Source organism: Piliocolobus tephrosceles, chromosome 8 (genome assembly GCF_002776525.5).
Source record: "Piliocolobus tephrosceles isolate RC106 chromosome 8, ASM277652v3, whole genome shotgun sequence".
Taxonomy (NCBI): Eukaryota; Metazoa; Chordata; class Mammalia; order Primates; family Cercopithecidae; genus Piliocolobus; species Piliocolobus tephrosceles.
This window is the reverse complement of record NC_045441.1, coordinates 113,221,967-113,239,233: the sequence shown is the minus strand read 5'-3', so window position 1 is coordinate 113,239,233 and position 17,267 is coordinate 113,221,967. Positions and strand designations below refer to the sequence as shown.

The window sequence follows — 17,267 nt, the reverse complement described above, 5'->3', positions numbered from 1 at the left end:
TTTCATTGGGCTCGCATGGCTTTTTGTCATCACATTTAATTTGGGGTCAGTTGAAGGGGCTGTCCACTCCTTTACAGCAGGGATCTTAGCCTGATGTCTGCAGAAAGCATCGAAGGGATGTCTGTAAATCAGGCATGTGGATATGTACCTGCATGCACACATACAGTCACAAACAGAAATGCACACAGATATGCAGTAGAGATTTTTATTTTATTTTGTCAAATCATCTTGCTGTACATGTTATTTTCATGTCTATTAAGGGTTGCTCCTGTAGACAAGCACTGTATACTCATCAGTGTTGTCATGATATGTCACAACAGCTTCCCACTGGTAGGAATTAGTGAATCAGTGTCCTGTGATGATTATCATGAGCATCTATCTTTACTTTAGGACTGGCTTAAGTTAGAAAAATGTCAAAAAAATAAAATAAAATAAACCTAACAAAAAATATCAAATATGCTTTGCCTTTGCTTTCTACTATGTATGATAGAACACCAAAGCCCAAGTGCTTTGTTTATGACAACATTCTTGCTAATGGAAGGAGCATCAAGCCAAAAATGCTGAAGTGTCATCTCATACTTTTTCTTCCAAAAATATATCAGCATAGATCTGTTTTAAGAAGGGAAGGCTGGAGTTGAAAAGGAAAAACTTCGCCAAAATTTGATCTGACTTGACACTAGGCAGCAGCACAGTGTCAAAATAGAAACAAGGTAATTGGTAAAAGTCATGTACCCAAGAAATAATTTACTGTGTGGTTTGAAGCAGAAGAAGCAGGTAAAAGTAGTGCTTATTTAAAATGAAATTATCGGCCAAGCATGGTGGCTCACTCCTGTAATCCCAACACTTTGGGAGGCCGAGGCACAAGGGTCACTTGAGGTTAGGAGTTCAAGACCAGCCTAGGCAACATGGTGATATCCCATCTCTACCAAACATACAAAGAGTTACCTGGGTATGGTGGCACGTGCCTGTGGTCTCAACTCCTCCGCATAGGCTGAGATGGGAGGATCCTTTGAGCTCAGGAGGCAGAGGTTGCAGTGAGCCAAGATCATGACACTGCACTCCAGCCTGGGTACAGATTGAGACCCCATCTCAAAAAATAAATAAAATAAAATAATTACATGACAACTGACGTTTTAAAATTAATATTTTGAGACATGTGATGGAGGAATTAGAAGATTCTTTATGCAGCCGGCTAACACCTTCAAAGATGATTTCCTATTTAACAAGCCCTTTTTGAAATTTAAAATCCATCAACATCTTCGGAATGTTGATAAGTTTCTGTTACACATAAACTTCACTGGACACTTTGTGAACAAACAGAACACCTGTGGTGCAGAGTAGCACATCTTGGAGTTTCACAGTTTTAGAGGAGGAAGTATCTTCATGCAGTAGATCTGACTCACTGCTTTCTATGGTCCTGCTTGTCTATAGCGAAGTGTCCACTAATGCTAGGGCCTTGAATCATTGCCTTTTGAATACGTTTTGTCAGAAAATGAAAACAGAACATGAACTATTTTTTTTAACAAATCTATGATATAGAAATATGCAGACAACCCAAAACTCAGCATAACTCTTTTTAAAGTACTTCTGCTCAGATAACCCTAAAATTGAAACATGGGCTCTTAATTCTTCCTTTGTTGACATCAACTTCCCCTTGCTGAAAATGAAACTCAGTGATATGAAGCCAATGGAAATTAAAGGACGCAAATCTAATTCAGATAGTCTTGAAATATTTTGTTATTTCCTTGTCACAAGCCCATTGTGTCATCTGTGAGCTTGAACTGATTCTATTTGCTACAACATGCTGTTGTGAGCCCAGCTTTTTAGAATGTGTTACCACTAAAACAGAAAGTCTGCAGGAAAGTGCACATACTGCCACGTCAAAAACCATTCTCCAATTTCAGATTCTCATTCAAAATAAGGTAGAGGAAGGGTGTGGTGGCTCATAGCTGTAATCCCAGCACTTCAGGGGGCCGAGGAGGACGGATCACTTGAGGTCAGGAGTTCAGGACCAGCCTGGCCAACATAGGGAAGCCCCATATCTACTAAAAGTACAAAAATGAGCTGGGCGTGGTGATGCACGCCTCTAATCCCAGCTACTTGGGATGCTAAGGCAGGAGAATCGCTTGAACCCGGGAGACAAAGTTTACAGTGAACCGAGATCATGCCATTGCACTCCAGCCTGGGCAACAAGAGTGAAACTCCATCTCGAAAAAAAAAAAAAAAAAAAAAAAAAAAAAAAAAAAAAAAAAAAAAAAATGATAAGGAAGAGATGCTTTCTCATTGAAATTTATTTTTTAGCAAAACCAAAGTTTATTTTTAACTTTATTTACACGTTATGGATTTTTTTTTTCTTTCCCCAATGTTTAAGCATGTTGCCTGAAATTACTTTTCCATGCTAACATTGACAGAAAAGGTGTAATTCTTTATAAACAGCATTTTAATCCAATGCAATAAAATAAGCTGTGTACATAATTTTTCTTATAATCTTATATAAATATCTTCTGGAGGAAAATCGATAGGGTTCATCAGATTTCCAAAGCCTCCATGATGTCAAAAAGGTTAAGGATACCATGAAATCTGACTATCTTGAGGGAAACTCTATCTTTGTAACTTGCCTTCTCCCCACAGCATCTAGAAGAGTGACTGCACTTAATACTCAAGGATGTTGGTGATGATAATCATGGTTTTTTCATTTCCTGAAGGATATTGATCATGAGACAGAGTTAGCTGAGTAAACAGAAACATATATGGATTTTAATTTTAAAACTGAGTTCAAAACTGTCTTCCTTATAAAGTCAAGGAAGAAAACCTCTTTATTTAGTATCTTACGAATTGGAAAAGGAAGACCAGACTGGGAGGATGTAGAACAAAAATGTATTTCCTTTGTTTGCTACCACAAAATTATGGAATAGAATATGTTTCTTTACTTGTAATGCAAGCATTTGTATACTAGGTTCATCAAAGTCAAAGTCTTTATCAATTAAAATAAACATCCTAAAGGTACTGATTTTGTTATGGACTGAACTGTGTCCTTTCAAAATTCATATGATGAAGTTCTTAAACTCTAGTAGCTTACTATCATTATCATTAGTAGTAGTAGCAGTAGTATTTGTAGAGATGAGGTCTCTCTGTGTTGTTCAGGCAGGCCTTGAACTCCTGGCCTCAAGCAATCCTCCCATCTTGTCCTCCCAAACTCTGGGATAACAAGCATTAGCCACTGCACCCAGCCTTAAACTCTAGTAGCTTAAAATGTGACCTTATTTGAAGACAGGATCTTTACAGAGGTAATTAAGTGAAAATGAGGTCTTTAGAGTGTTGTCTAATCCAACATGACTGGTGTCCTTATAAGGAGAAGAAACATGGTCACAGACAGAAACATATGGAAGACACAAGGAGAAGATAGTCACCTACAAGCTAAGGGAAGAGGCCTGAAACACATTTATCCCTCATGACTCTCAGAAGAAACCAATTCTGCTAATACCTTGATCCCAGACTTCCAGCCTCGACTGTAAGAAAATTAATTTCTGTTGTTTAAGCCATCTAGTCTGTGGCACTTTGTTATAGTACCACTAGCAAACAAATAGAGATATACAGAATAAATCCCAGGAGACTCCAGGTAAAGAAAGTGAACCCAGACTAAAGGACTTGAGGAAGCACTAAGCTGGGGCACAGAAGAAGATATGATGTATTAATTCCTCTGACCATCACCCTATGGAAAGGAGAAACCTCTCTTAAAATACAGAGCTAGCTCTGAGGTTCCAAGTTTTCAGTTCCTTCACCATACATGAAAGCTATTAGATATACTATCCAAGGCAATCTGTAGATTCAATGAAATCCCTATCAAAATACCAGTGTTATTTTTCACATAAATAGAAGAAACAATCGTAAAATGTGGGTGAATTTTAAAAAAAAAGCCCAAATAGCCAAAACAATCCTGAGCAAAAGGAACAAAGCTGGAGGCATCACACTACCTGACTTCAAAATATACTAAAAGGTTATAGTAACCAAAAGCGAGAGCATGGTATTGATACAAAAACAGACACATAGACCAACAAAACGAGATAGGGAACCCAGAAGTAAATCCATGTTTCTATGGCCAATTGATTTTTAACAAAGGCGCCAAGAACATATATTGGGGAAAAGACACCCTTTTCAATAAATGGTGCTGGGAGAACTGGATATCCATATGCAGAAGAATGAGAATGTACCCCTATCTCTCAACATATATAAAAATCAACTCAAGATATATTAAAGATTCAAACACAAGACCCCAAACTATAAAACTACTGGCATAAAACATAGGAGAAATGCTTCACTACTTGGCTTGGGTACAGAATTTATGGCTAAGACCTCAAAAACACAAGCAACAAAATCAAAAATAGACAAATGGAGCTATGTTAAATGAAAGGCTTCTGTACGACAAAGTAAACAATCAACAGAGTGAAGAGATAACCTGCTGAGTGGGAGAAAATATGTGTAAACTGTTCATCTGACTAGGGACTAATATGCAGAATATATAGGAAACTCAAACAACTCAACAGTGAAAAAACAAATAACCCCATTTTAAAAATGGGCACTCCAACCTTGGTTTGCATCTTGACCCTAGCCCTTGTTTCCCAGTGGGTTACTTTGGGAAAGTCGGTCAGAGTAAGATCTCAATTTCTTCAGATAATAACAGTGTCACCATCACAGGGTATTATGGAGATTAATGAGAAAATGCCTATAATCTTTTAACACAGGCCTGGCCCAGAGCGAGTAATCAAAAAATAAGAGCTAAAATAAAAATAACAGCAATACAACAAACAAGCATATGGTGCTTACTATGTACCAAGTACTGATCAAAGAGCTTACACATATCAATTAATTTCATTCTCACACAGATGAGGAAACAAAGGCACAGACAAGTTGTATAACCTGCTCAAGCTTGCACAGCCAATGAACAATGGGCCTAGAACTCAAACTCAGGTAGTCTGGCTCTAGAAACCATATTTTCAAACTATTAGACATATTATCTCTATTATTATCCATTGTTAAAGACACAGCCTTTATCTCTTTCTTGATCTTTGAAATCACATGGCTTTGAAGAGAAAATTATCAAGATACCCTACAGGCACCTCAAATACAACATGCTCAAAACCTAATCCCCCAAACCTGCTTTTCCACCTGTGCTCCTTTCTCAGGACTCGATGACATTGTCCTGGCAAGGAACTTGGTGTCAGATTGAGGTTAGGAGGCAAGACTTTACTCCAGACCAGATTGAAGATTGGCTGAAACATGAAAGAGGCACCAAAAGCAATTCTCCATAAGACACACCCGCCAGTATCATGACAGTTTATTATTGCCATGGCAATACCTGGAAGTTGCCTTCTCTTTCCATGGCAATAGCTCAGAAGTTACCACATCTTTTCTAGAAATTTCTGAATAACCTGCTCTCAGTTTGCATATAATTATAAGTGGGTGTATATATGACTAAAGAACTGCCCCTTGGCAGCTACTCTCAAGCCCTGCTCGGCAGTAGCGGTCATGAAGCTCTAACACTGCCACCTCAATAAAGCTGTTTTCTTCTGCCACTGGGTCACTCTTGAACTCTTTCCTGAGCAAAGCCAAGAACCTTCCTAGGCTAAGACCCAATTTTGGGGCTTACCTGCCCTGCAAAAAATTAGGTTCCTTGCTTTCCCTTGACCCTCCCATACCCAGTCATCCAAGTATTGATTTCTAATTCTATCCTTTTCTCTCTATTCCTAATACTTCGCTAATTCAAGACTTTATCCTCTCTGGCCTAGATAATGGCAATAGCCTTCTAACTAGTTTTCCTGCCTCTAAACTCAAAGACCCAATTTCTCCACAACATACTTTCTTCGCAGCTTTAAAATACAAAGCTGACCATTTCAATCTGGGCTAAAGGATTAATTGCTGTTTCACTAACATCATCCAGAAGACACTTCATATCTGACACCTACCTTTCCAGCCCCAACTCCCATCTTCCACCATGTCCCCCTTCCTTCTTGCATTTCAGCAATCTCCAGAGGCTCTCACATTCTCTCCGTCTCTCTCACACACACATACATACACCCACACATGTGCACACATGCACACACACATGCACAGACACTGTGCTGTTTCACAAATACTATATTGGGGTCTATGTTTTAAAATTATCAGCATAACTCCTAAGAATATATAAAACAATCACAGGGAATATATAATCACTTACTTCCTACCCTACCATTTCCCTCACTGACAAAATAACCACAAAATTAATTTACTTGTAGAAAAAAAGTTTAAATCAGTTTTATAAGTAATTTTTAAAAATTATCTTTCAAGGACACAGAAGAACTTGCAGACAATCACCAAACAGTGACATTATTCATATACCGTTTTTACATTGTAATACCAGATTTATCTGAAATATAAGCTGACTGACTTCCTTCAGGATACATACTGTGACTAGCACTGTGACTAGCTATTATTTCTGTTTGTTGAAACCAAAAGGCTTCAAGGACACAGAAATGTTACTGTTGAAGAAGCACAGGGGACTTGATGCCATTATCTTACTGCCCCCTGCTGCTATTATTGTGTGTTATAAATGAGGCCCAGGAAATTGTAAAGTGATGCAAACTTCTAATAACCTAAGCGTCCTCTTTTCTCAATTGCCAGTGTCTCCTTTAATCCATAAAAGCCATATTGAAAGCATATAAAAAATTAACAGATGACCCTTGATAACCTATTCCCTATGATACAGCACCCAGAAAAAAAAATATATATTTATTTTTTCTTCAACCTTTAAGTTTCAGGGTGTATGTGCAGGATGTGCATGTTTGTTACCTAGGTAAATGTGCGCCATGGTCCTTTGCCACACAGATCAATCCATCACTTAGGTATTAAGCCCAGCATCCATTAGCTATTCTTCCTAATGCTCTTCCCCTACACAGGCTCCAGTGTGTGTTTTTCCCAATGTGTCCATGTGTTCTCATTGTTCCGCTCCCATTTATAAGTGAGAACATGTGGTGTTTGGTTTTCTGTTACTGTGCTAGTTTGCTGAGGATAACAACTTCCAGCTCCGTCCATGTCTCTGCAAAAGACATAGTCTCATTCCTTTTTATGGCTGCATAGTATTCCATGATGTACATTTACTACATTTTCTTTATCTAGTCTACCACTGGTAGGCATTTAGGTTGATTACATCTTTATTATTGTGAATAAGGCTGCAATGAACATACATGTGCATGTGTCTTTATAATAGAATGATTTATATTCCTCTGGATATATAACCAGTAATGGGATTGTTGGGTCAAATATTATTTCTGCTTCTAGATCTTTGAGGAATAGCCACATTGTCTTTCACAGTGGTTGAACTAATTTGCACTCTCCCCAACAGTGTAAACGTGTTCCTTTTTCTCTGCAACCTCACCAGCATCTGTTGTTTCTTTCTTTTTTTTTTTTTTTTTTTTTGAAATGGAATCTCACTCAGTCACCCAGGCTGGAGTGCAGTGGTGCGAACTCGGCTCACTGCAAGCTCCGCCTCCTGGGTTCATGCCATTCTCCTGCCTCAGCCTCCCGAGTAGCTGGGACTACAGGCACCCGCCACCTCGCCCAGCTAATTTTTTGTGTTTTTCGTAGAGACGGGGCTAATTTTGTGTGTTTTTAGTAGAGACGGGATTTTACCGTGTTAGCCAGGATGGTCTCAATCTCCTGACCTCGTGATAGGCCTGCCTCTGCCTCCCAAAGTGCTCGGATTACAGGCGTGAGCCACGGCACCCGGCCCGACCTCTGTTGTTTCTTGACTTTTTAATAATTGCCATTCTGATTGATGTGAGATGATATCTCATTGTGGTTTTTATTTGCATTTCTCTAATGATCAGTGACACTGAGCTTTTTTTCATTTGTTTCTTGGCCACATGAATGTCTTCTTTTGAGAAATATCTGTTCACATTCTTTGCCCACTTCTTAATGGGGTTGTTTGTTTTTTTCTTGTGTATTTGTGTGAGTCCCTTGTAGACTCTGGACATTAAATCTTTGTCAGATTACAAAAATTTTCTCTCATTCTAGTAGGTTGTTCACTTGATGATAGTTTCTTTTGTGTTCAGAAGCTCTTTAGTTTAATTAGATCCCATTTGTCAATATTGTTAAAATGGCTGTATCACCCAAAGTAACTTATAGATGCAATGCTATTCCCATTAAACTATCATTGACGTTTGTCACAGAATTAGAACAAACTATTTTAAAATTCACAAGGAATGGAAAAAGAGCCCAAAGAGGCAAGACATCCTAAGCAAAAAGAGTGAAGCTGGAGGCAACATGCTATCTGATTTTAAACTATACCACAAGGCTACAGTAACCAAAATAGCATTGTACTGCTACAAAACAAGCACATAGATCAATGGAACAGAATAGAGAACTCAGAAATAAGACCACATATCTTCAACCATCTGATCTTCAACAAACCTTACAAAAATAAGCAATGGGGAAAGGATTCCCTATTTCTTAAATGGTGCTGGGAGAACTGGGTAGCCATATGCAGAAAATTGAAACTGGACTCCCTTCCTTACACCTTATACAAAAATTAACTCAACATGAATTAAAGACTTACATGTAAAACCCAAAATTATAAAAACCCTAGAAGAAAATCCAGACAATACCATTCAGGGCATAGGCAAGGGCGAAGATTTCATGACACAAACGCCAGAAGCAAATGCAACAAAAGAAAAAGTCGTTTCTTTTGTTTTACCCATGGTCAGAAGCTACTCTGAAGCCTGGAGTGAAAAGAAATAAGAACTAGTTCCTTTGTGTTATGATGTTACTTGACTTCACATCCTTGCAGGAGCAGTATTGTATAATGGTGGAATGCACAGGCTTGGGAGTCAAAGTCACCCACTCCGATCTTTTTTCAGCCTCTAGGACTTATTAGCTGTCTGACCCAGGGCAAGTCACTTATCTAAGGTGTAGTTATTTCAACTGGAAGAAAATTTATTAAATGAGAAGTTGTATATAAAGCATATGATTGTTGTATAATAAACAGAAGCTCTTCTTATTTATGAAGAATTGTAAAGTGGTGATTAACAATTTCAGTTAGACTAATTGGCAGCATCACGTGGAAACAGAACATCACTAAAAGTATTCGTCACTAAAGGCAACCCTAACTATTCGGGAATTAAGGTTTCTACAGGATACAAAAATTATATATTTATTTTTGGCTGCTCAGCCCTCAAAAACATTTGTATAATACATATTGCAGTTTTAATGGTTTTTCCTACTTTTACAAAGTTATAAGCACAGTGTATTGAACCCAGAAATGTCTTTACCTCCAGTCTTTAATTAAAACCTAGCAGTGCCACATGTGGTGGGTCACAGCTGTGGTCACACCTGCACTCTCAGCTACTAAGGAGGCTGAGGCGGGAGGATCACTTGAGCTCAGAGTTCAAGGTTACAGTGAGCTATCACCATGCTGGTGCATCCCAGCCTGAGCAACAGAGTCAGATGGCAAAATATCCTGTCTCTTAAACTAAAAATTTTTAAAAAGTCAAAAATTTAAAACCTAGCAGAGAAAAATAAAATCATTTATAATGATATAGTCTAAAAATTACATAATTGTATATTTATCCAAACCAATCGTTGTCCTTATATCTGTTATCTAGGATTAGCAAATTAGAATAAAAGAAGTGATATGCTTCAATAAAAATTATATATTCTACCTACTACTTTGAGGTTTATTATTAAATATATCCTGTATTGAAATGATTAGAAAGCAAGTAAGTGAACAAAGTTGTATTAGCATAATGTTTTAAACGTTTATAGAGTCTAATTACAGATGTAACACATCAGTCATAAGATAAACACCTTCACGGAGGTCCCAATATTTTTCTGATAATTGACATGTACATGTAATATAGTACTTAAAAAATGGCACATAGTGCTTAAATGAGATAATTTGTAGTTTTCAATCAAATTAAAGATGTTATCAATAAATTTTGCTTAATATACTAACTTACAAAATAAAAATATTAAGTCAATTTTATATTTCAGATGTAAACCTTGAATCATCTAATAGAGGAAAAATTTTGGAAGATAGACACATTCTTCAAATAAATAACCATTGCTATGTATTGAGCACCTACCATTCTTATAACAAGCACTGTACTAGCTAACTTTTGTTTACTTTTTCTAGTCTTCTAAACAATTGACCTAGTTGAGGAAAGAAACTCAGAGAAGTTAAGTTTCTCAAAGTCAGCGGCTTGCAAATTGCTAAACTGGGATTAGCTTGCTCTTTCCCCTATATCCTGCTGCTAAGAATTAGGCTTTCCATGAAAAACTAACAGCTCATGAACTTTTGAATAACTTTTGAATTTTGTTTAAATGATATTTCTTATAAAAGAGTAATTTGCCAAAACTTTGTGTAGTCCTATACCCTTATAAAAGCAATGAGAGTCAGTAGATAGATGAATTTGTAATTCCTTGTAACTGACGTACTTTAAAAATATAATGATGATTCTCATAGAGAAATGCCACATATAAAATAAAAATAAAAAGGGATAAAAAATAAAATGTTCTTTTTAATGCTAAACTTTGGCTTCTGTTTTCATACTATAATCTACAGTTATCTAAAAAGCCGTATCTTAAATTTTAGAAATGGCAGCAGTCTACTAAAATAGAATTTAAGTATAAATGAGAAAACAAAGTTTGCTCTGAAAAGAAAAATAAAAGATATCCATAATAAACTATGAAAAAAATGTCAACATTACTGATTATAAACTAAGTTAAAACAAGATGTCATTTTCACCTATCAGGTGAACCATGACTGCAGAATTCTATAAAGGCCAGTGTTGTTCATCTCTATTAGTGAGATCATTAATTGGAACAAAAGTTTTTGAAAGATAATTTTGCAATATCTGTCTAAATTAAAATGTATGTACCCTTCACATCAGCAATTCCATTTAATCCTGGCAAAAGTACACCATGGTATATATGTACATGATATTAACTATAAAATTTTTGGCAGAGAAAAAAATTTCCATAAAATAAATATTCACCAACAAGAAATTTCCTTTAAAATTATCATATAGTGGTATCACAGCATGATGTGGTCAGTACAAAATGTACTGATAGGGACAGACACCCAAAATATATTGCTACATGGAAAAAGCAAGTTACCAAAAATTATGGCACCAGAGCCCAATTTGTTATTTGTGTATATATACGCACACATTTGCTTCCATATTATTAGCAAATTTCCAGAATTATATACAAAAAACTGAAACCAGGAGTTGCCACTCGTAGAAGGAAGAGAGAAGGAAGCATTTAGTTTTCCACTTTGTATTGTTTCATAAAGAGCAGCAGTGACTTTATAAGAATAAAAAAAAAAAATACAACTCAAAATGGATTAGAGACTTAAATGTTAAGACCCAAAACTATAAAACTACTAGAAGAAAATACTGAGAAAACACTTTAGGACATTGGTTAAGGCAAAGATTTTATGGGTGAAACTATAAAAGTACAGGTGACAAAAACAAAAATAGTCAAATGGGACTATAGCAAGCTGAAAAGCTTCTGCATGGCAAAGGAAAAACAATGAACAGAGTAAAGCAAAAATCTGTAGAATGGGAGAAAATATTTGTAAACTGTGCATCTGGCAATTGACTAATATAGAAAATATACAAGGAACCCAAATAATTCAACAGCAAAAAACAACCTAATCAAAAAGTTGCTGAAGGATCTGGGTAGACATCTCTCAAAACATACAAGTGAACAAGAGGTCTGTGAAAAAAAATACTCATCTTTACTAATCACCAGGGAACGCAAATCAAAACCACAATAAGATATCCTTCACCCCAGTTAGACTTGCTATTATCAAAAGACAAAAAATAGCAAGCACTGGCAAGGATGTGGGAAAAGGGAACTCTTGGTGAGAATGTAAATTAGACCTGCCATTATGAAAAGCATTACGAAGATTTCTCAGAAAACTAAAAATACAACTACTATAGTGATAGGGTTTGGCTGTGAGCCCACTCAAATCTCATCTTGATTTGTAGCTCCCATAATTCCCACGTTGTGGGAGGGATCCAGCGGGAGATAACCAAATCACGGTGACAGATATCCCCTGTACTGTTCCTGTGGTAGTGAATAAGTCTCTCAAGATCTGATGATTTTATAAGAGGTTTCCCCTTTCCCTTGTCTCTCATAGTCTCTTGCTGCTGCCATGTAAGAAATGGCTTTCACCTTTCACCATGATTGTGAGGCCTCCCCAGCCACGTGGAACTAAGAGTCCATTAAACTTTTTTTCCTTTATAAATTATCTAGTCTTGGGTACGTCTTTATCAGCAATGTGAAAATGGACTAATACACATAGGATACAGCAATCCCACTATTTATCCAAAGGAAAAAAAATCAGTATATCAGAGAGATATCTGCATCCCGTGTTTATTGCAGCACTATTCACAATGGCCAAGGTATGGAGTCAATCTAAATGTCCATCAACAGATGAATGGATTTTAAAAAATGTGGTGTATATACACAATGGAATATTACTCACACATAAGAAAAATGGAGTCCTGTCATTTGTTGCAGCAACACAGATGGAACTAGAGGCCATTATCTTATGTGAAATAAGGCAGGCATGGAAAGGCAAGTATCTCATGTTGTCACTCATATGTGGGAGCTAAAAAAATTGAAATCATAGACAGCGGAATTATTGTTATGAGTATTAGAGGATAGGAAAGATGGGAGGAGAGAAGGATAGGGAGAGGCCAGATAATGGGTACAAAACAGCTAGAGAGGAGGAATAAATCCTAGTGTTCTAAGCACTGGAGGGTGACTATAATCAACAACAACATTGTGTATGTTCAAAAAGCTAGAAGAGAGAATCTTACATGTTCCCAACACAAAGAAATGTTTGAGGTGCTGGGTATCCTTATTACCATGATCATTACGCATTGTATGCATGTATCAAAATATCACTCTGTATGCCATAAATATGTACAATTAGGACATGTCAACTAAAATTAAAAGAGAAAAAAGAATAAAAATGATTTTAAGCTAATCTAATGTAAAAAACTGTACAAGTGGTTCAATTTTAAAAACTTCAAGCTTAGGAATGCATAATAATTTTTTTAATTTTTAAAAAATGCATAATCATTTGAATTATTTTCATTGCTTTTTAGAGCTCAGTCTCAATTCAGATATTAAACAAAGCTTAAACATAAAGAAATGAGATCTGTAACAAATAAAACATTCTCCTATTTTCTCATGAAAAATGTAATGCCTCAAAAAAATTAAGATCCTGAAAACTTGTGCCATCATTTGAGAGTATCTAGCCGACTGGATTTGGAATATGTGGTTTCATCTCTTTTTGTTTCTAGGGAGGCATGTGGAAAGGAAGGAGGCAGTAGTAATATTTGTACAGATCAGACTAGGCAAGAAATTCAAATACAACTGCTCTGCGCTTTAACAGAGTCAAAGGTTAATTGTATACACTGAAGATATTCCTTTCAATCCTGTGCAAATTGGAGTCTTCAATGGCACCAGAGAAAGCAAAAAATACTAATTATTTTCCCTTATCTCTTTCCTCCTTTTGTTTTCTTCTTTTCCACCCATCCTTTTTCCTTCTCCCTCTCTCTCGATTATGAGCAGAGGAGAAACATAAATATCCAAGCACTCTAAGTCTTATTGGTGGGTTGTATTGAAAGGCTTTTCACTTTCAAGTTCTTAAACACTCTATATCAAGTTTTATTTATCAAAATGTCAGTGTCTTGTGCAGAATGATAGTATTGAAACAATCCTGGAAGCTTTGCAAGTGAAATGCATAATATGAGTTTCTGTACTCTAAACTGGAGTATTTACATAAGCTATTGATTCCTGGAATACAAATCCCTGAACTCATGGTTGAGAATTCATAAAATATAGCCGTGTTTGTCAAGTTCAAAGGAAATTATCATTTTCTAAGTATAGTTATTCAGACAGATCTTTCCAAAAATGATCTTTCAACAAGAGCTGTTCTTTTCAGAGATTTAATTAGTTGAAAAAGCACCCTTTAAGATGGACATATTGTTCATTTCAGCTAACCTGTGCAATTACAAACTCACTACAGATGAAATGGTAAGAAACAAAATACTAACAATGAACATTGTGGTAGATAGTGTGGAGGGTGAGGCATTGTAGAAAATTGGAGGAGATCCTTCTGTCTCCACGGGAGGCTTTAGAGAGGCATCTATACAGACACCATCAGCAATACATACATCAACAGCATCAGTGTCTTTTACATCAGTTTTCTCCTTACAACTCAAAGTGGTATAACAGCTGCAATAAAATTTTTCAGAAAATTCCTCCAGGTCTTCAGGTGTTGGTTTTCCACGTACTGTGAACTTTCCACCTTTCTCCATTTGAATAGCAAAATTGTCTGGGTTGAGGTGAAGATAGTCACTTGAATTCCAGTCCTTCCTTATACACACTCCTTGCTCCTGGCAAAGCACTTGGCTGCACATTTTGGCTGCTAGTGTGACGTTGATTATGTAAGGATTCAGTATAGTCTCCATGTAATTGTCTAGGAGCAAGCAAGATTTCTGTAAAATTATAAGACAGAATATCAAAGGACAAGTTAGTTGATATGTGAATTAATTTAGTGTATTAAGCAATTTTTACAGAAGAATGCAAAACCAGAGGTAGCAAGAAGTAGAAGATAATTTCTTTTTTACCTTGACCAACAAGATTATTCCAACTGCTTTTTGTAAGACTTACAAGTTTCACATGCCACTTCATTCCACTGAATTATTGACTAATTGAGGCTTAATATTCCTTACCCTTGCTCTTCCTCCATAATTCATAACATTATCAGGGGATAGAATGTTACAGCTGTTACAGTATGTTAGAGTATGGTCTCTAGGATCCATTTGCCCTGATTGGAGTCCCAGTTCCATTAGTGACTAGCTGTAGGAACTTGGGAATTTCTTAAGCTTTCTAAGTCTTAGTTTCCTATCTGGGTGACTTTGGGCAAGTTGATTAACTTGATTATGCTTCAGCTTTATCATCTGGAAAATAAGGATAATTATGATGTCTACCTTATAAAGTTGTTATGAAAATAGATTTAAAAAGAACAATACATATAAATGTGCTGAACACAGGGGCATACCATATCTTCAGTTGACCCTCAATAAATTATAAATAAATGTAAGAAACACTACATTTGTCAGACAATTTTTTTTTTCCTGAGACAAATTGTCACTCTGTTGCCCAGGCTGGAGTACAGTGGTGCAGTCTTGGCTCACTACACCTTTGATATCCTGGGTTCAAGCAATCCTCCTGTCTCAGCCCCCTGAGTAGCTGGAACTATAGGCAAATGCCACCAAATCTGTCTAATTTTGGTTTTATTCTGTAGTAGAAGTGAGGTCTTACTATGTTGCCCAGGCTGGTCTTGAACTCCTGGGCTGAAGCAATCTTCCCACCCCATCCTTCCACAGCGTTGGGATTACAGGCATGATCCACCATGCCTCGCCTGCCAGACGGGTTTAAATAGCATGGAAAAGGTTTATAATTTGGCTTATAAATTGCTGGCTCAAATACATTAAACAGGTTCAATTGAGTATACTTTCTACTAAATGTTATATATAGTCAAGTTATGGGTGAATAATGACAACCCTTTTATAGATTTGGCAGAGTATGAGTGATTATTAACTAAAATGATTCATCTTGAGACTGACATGTTCTAAACCCTGGACACTGTCCTCTGAGAAATATTGAAGTTGATCACTTTTTTTCATAATCAACAGTTCCATTGAATGAGGTAGTTGTGCTAGTCCTTTATCAGGCCAAAGGAAGTGGTGGTGGTAGATATGCAGGCATGTGAAGGAATCTTGGCAGCTTCCATCTGAATATATTTCTCTTCATCTTCCTTGAGATGATGTCATCTATTGTTGGCAGAATAACTGATTCCCAAAAATGTCTGCATCCTAATTCCCTGGAACCTGTGACGATGTGAGCTTACGTGGCAAAAGAGACTTTGCAGATGTGATTAAGGAATGGATCTTGAGAAGGGGAGATTATCCTGAATTATCAAGATGGACTCAGTGTAACTCATTAGTCTTTGAAAATGTAGAAACTTTTCAAGCTGGGTTAGAAACATGAAGTGAAGGAAGGAGAAATTCAAAGTGTAAGAGAGATTCAATGCGCCTTGGCTGACTTTCAAGTAGAAGAGGACCATGAGCTAAGGAATGTACTGGCCTCTAAAAGCTGGAAATAGCCATTTGCCAATAGCCAGCCAGATAATGGGGATCTCATTGCTACAAGCACAAGGAAGTGAATCTGCCAACAACCCAAATGAGCAAGTATCTTCTCCTAGAAAGGAATTCAGTCCTGCTGTCACCTTGATTTTAGTCCATTGAAACTCATATTGGACTTCTGATCTAAGACTACAAGATAACAAATTTCTTCTGTTTTTTTAACCCACTATGTTTGTTGTAATTTTTATGAAAGCAATAGAAAACTAATATACCATCCATCTTCTTAACAATCCAATAGTTTTGAATGGCATTTAGAATGAAATTCAACTTCTTCTCTTGACTTGTGCACAATGTGACATGGTATAGCCCTTTCCTCCTCTTGTACAACTGTCCCACATCCACTCTACCTTAGACATAGTAGCTATTTCACTAGCACGGCAGGTTCATTTCAAATTGCATTTACTGTTCCTGCTGCTTGGAATGGTCTTTCCTTTAATTTTTACCACAATTGACTTCATCTTGTCATTCAGATGGCAGCTTCAAATTAGACAACGCCCTTCTCTGATACCTTTCTTGTTAAATTCTCCACATCTCTGTTTTAATTCTCTGTGTAGCACTTACCATATCAAATATGTTTCTTACTTGTGTACTTTTTAAGTACTCATAAGTTCCAAGAGTACATAGACGTTGTCAATATTCTTCAACACTATGTTCCCAATATAAGGGAAATGAGAATTTATACCAAGTTCAAATAACTTTGCAGCTGCTTTCTCAACTCCACAGAGACAAGGGTTACACAAAGAGGAGTAAAAGGGTGAGAATGACTTGAGAATCATTAACCTGCATACTTTGTAGTCTATGGAAATACATTAAAAGTGGCTCTGTAACAGGTAAGACCTGGTTCTTATCATTTGTGTGTATATATATACATATATAAATATAAATATGTATATCTATATCTCCATGGTGTAAATCCTCCTGCCATGGCCAATTTCAAGCTACCTCTCAAACATTACTGAATGCAGATCTGGGAATCAAGTATACCACCATTACACATTA

The 17,267-nt window shown here is 36.6% G+C and overlaps 1 protein-coding gene across 3 annotated transcripts in view; it reads right to left on the bottom strand.

Annotated features, from left to right (window-relative positions):
• Positions 1-2,299: 2,299 nt before the first annotated feature.
• Positions 2,300-17,267, bottom strand: part of SPAM1 (sperm adhesion molecule 1) — a 49,948-nt gene continuing 34,980 nt past the window's right edge. For 2 of the 3 annotated variants that reach the window (XM_023223536.1, XM_023223535.1), the window contains one exon: positions 13,990-14,555. In XM_023223536.1, coding sequence (XP_023079304.1) covers positions 14,067-14,555 — 489 coding nt within the window. In that variant the 3' untranslated portion in view covers positions 13,990-14,066. Of the gene's footprint in view, positions 2,700-3,410; positions 3,510-13,989; positions 14,556-17,267 lie in introns of those variants that run through there. The other variant, XM_023223534.1, reaches the window with a different exon arrangement.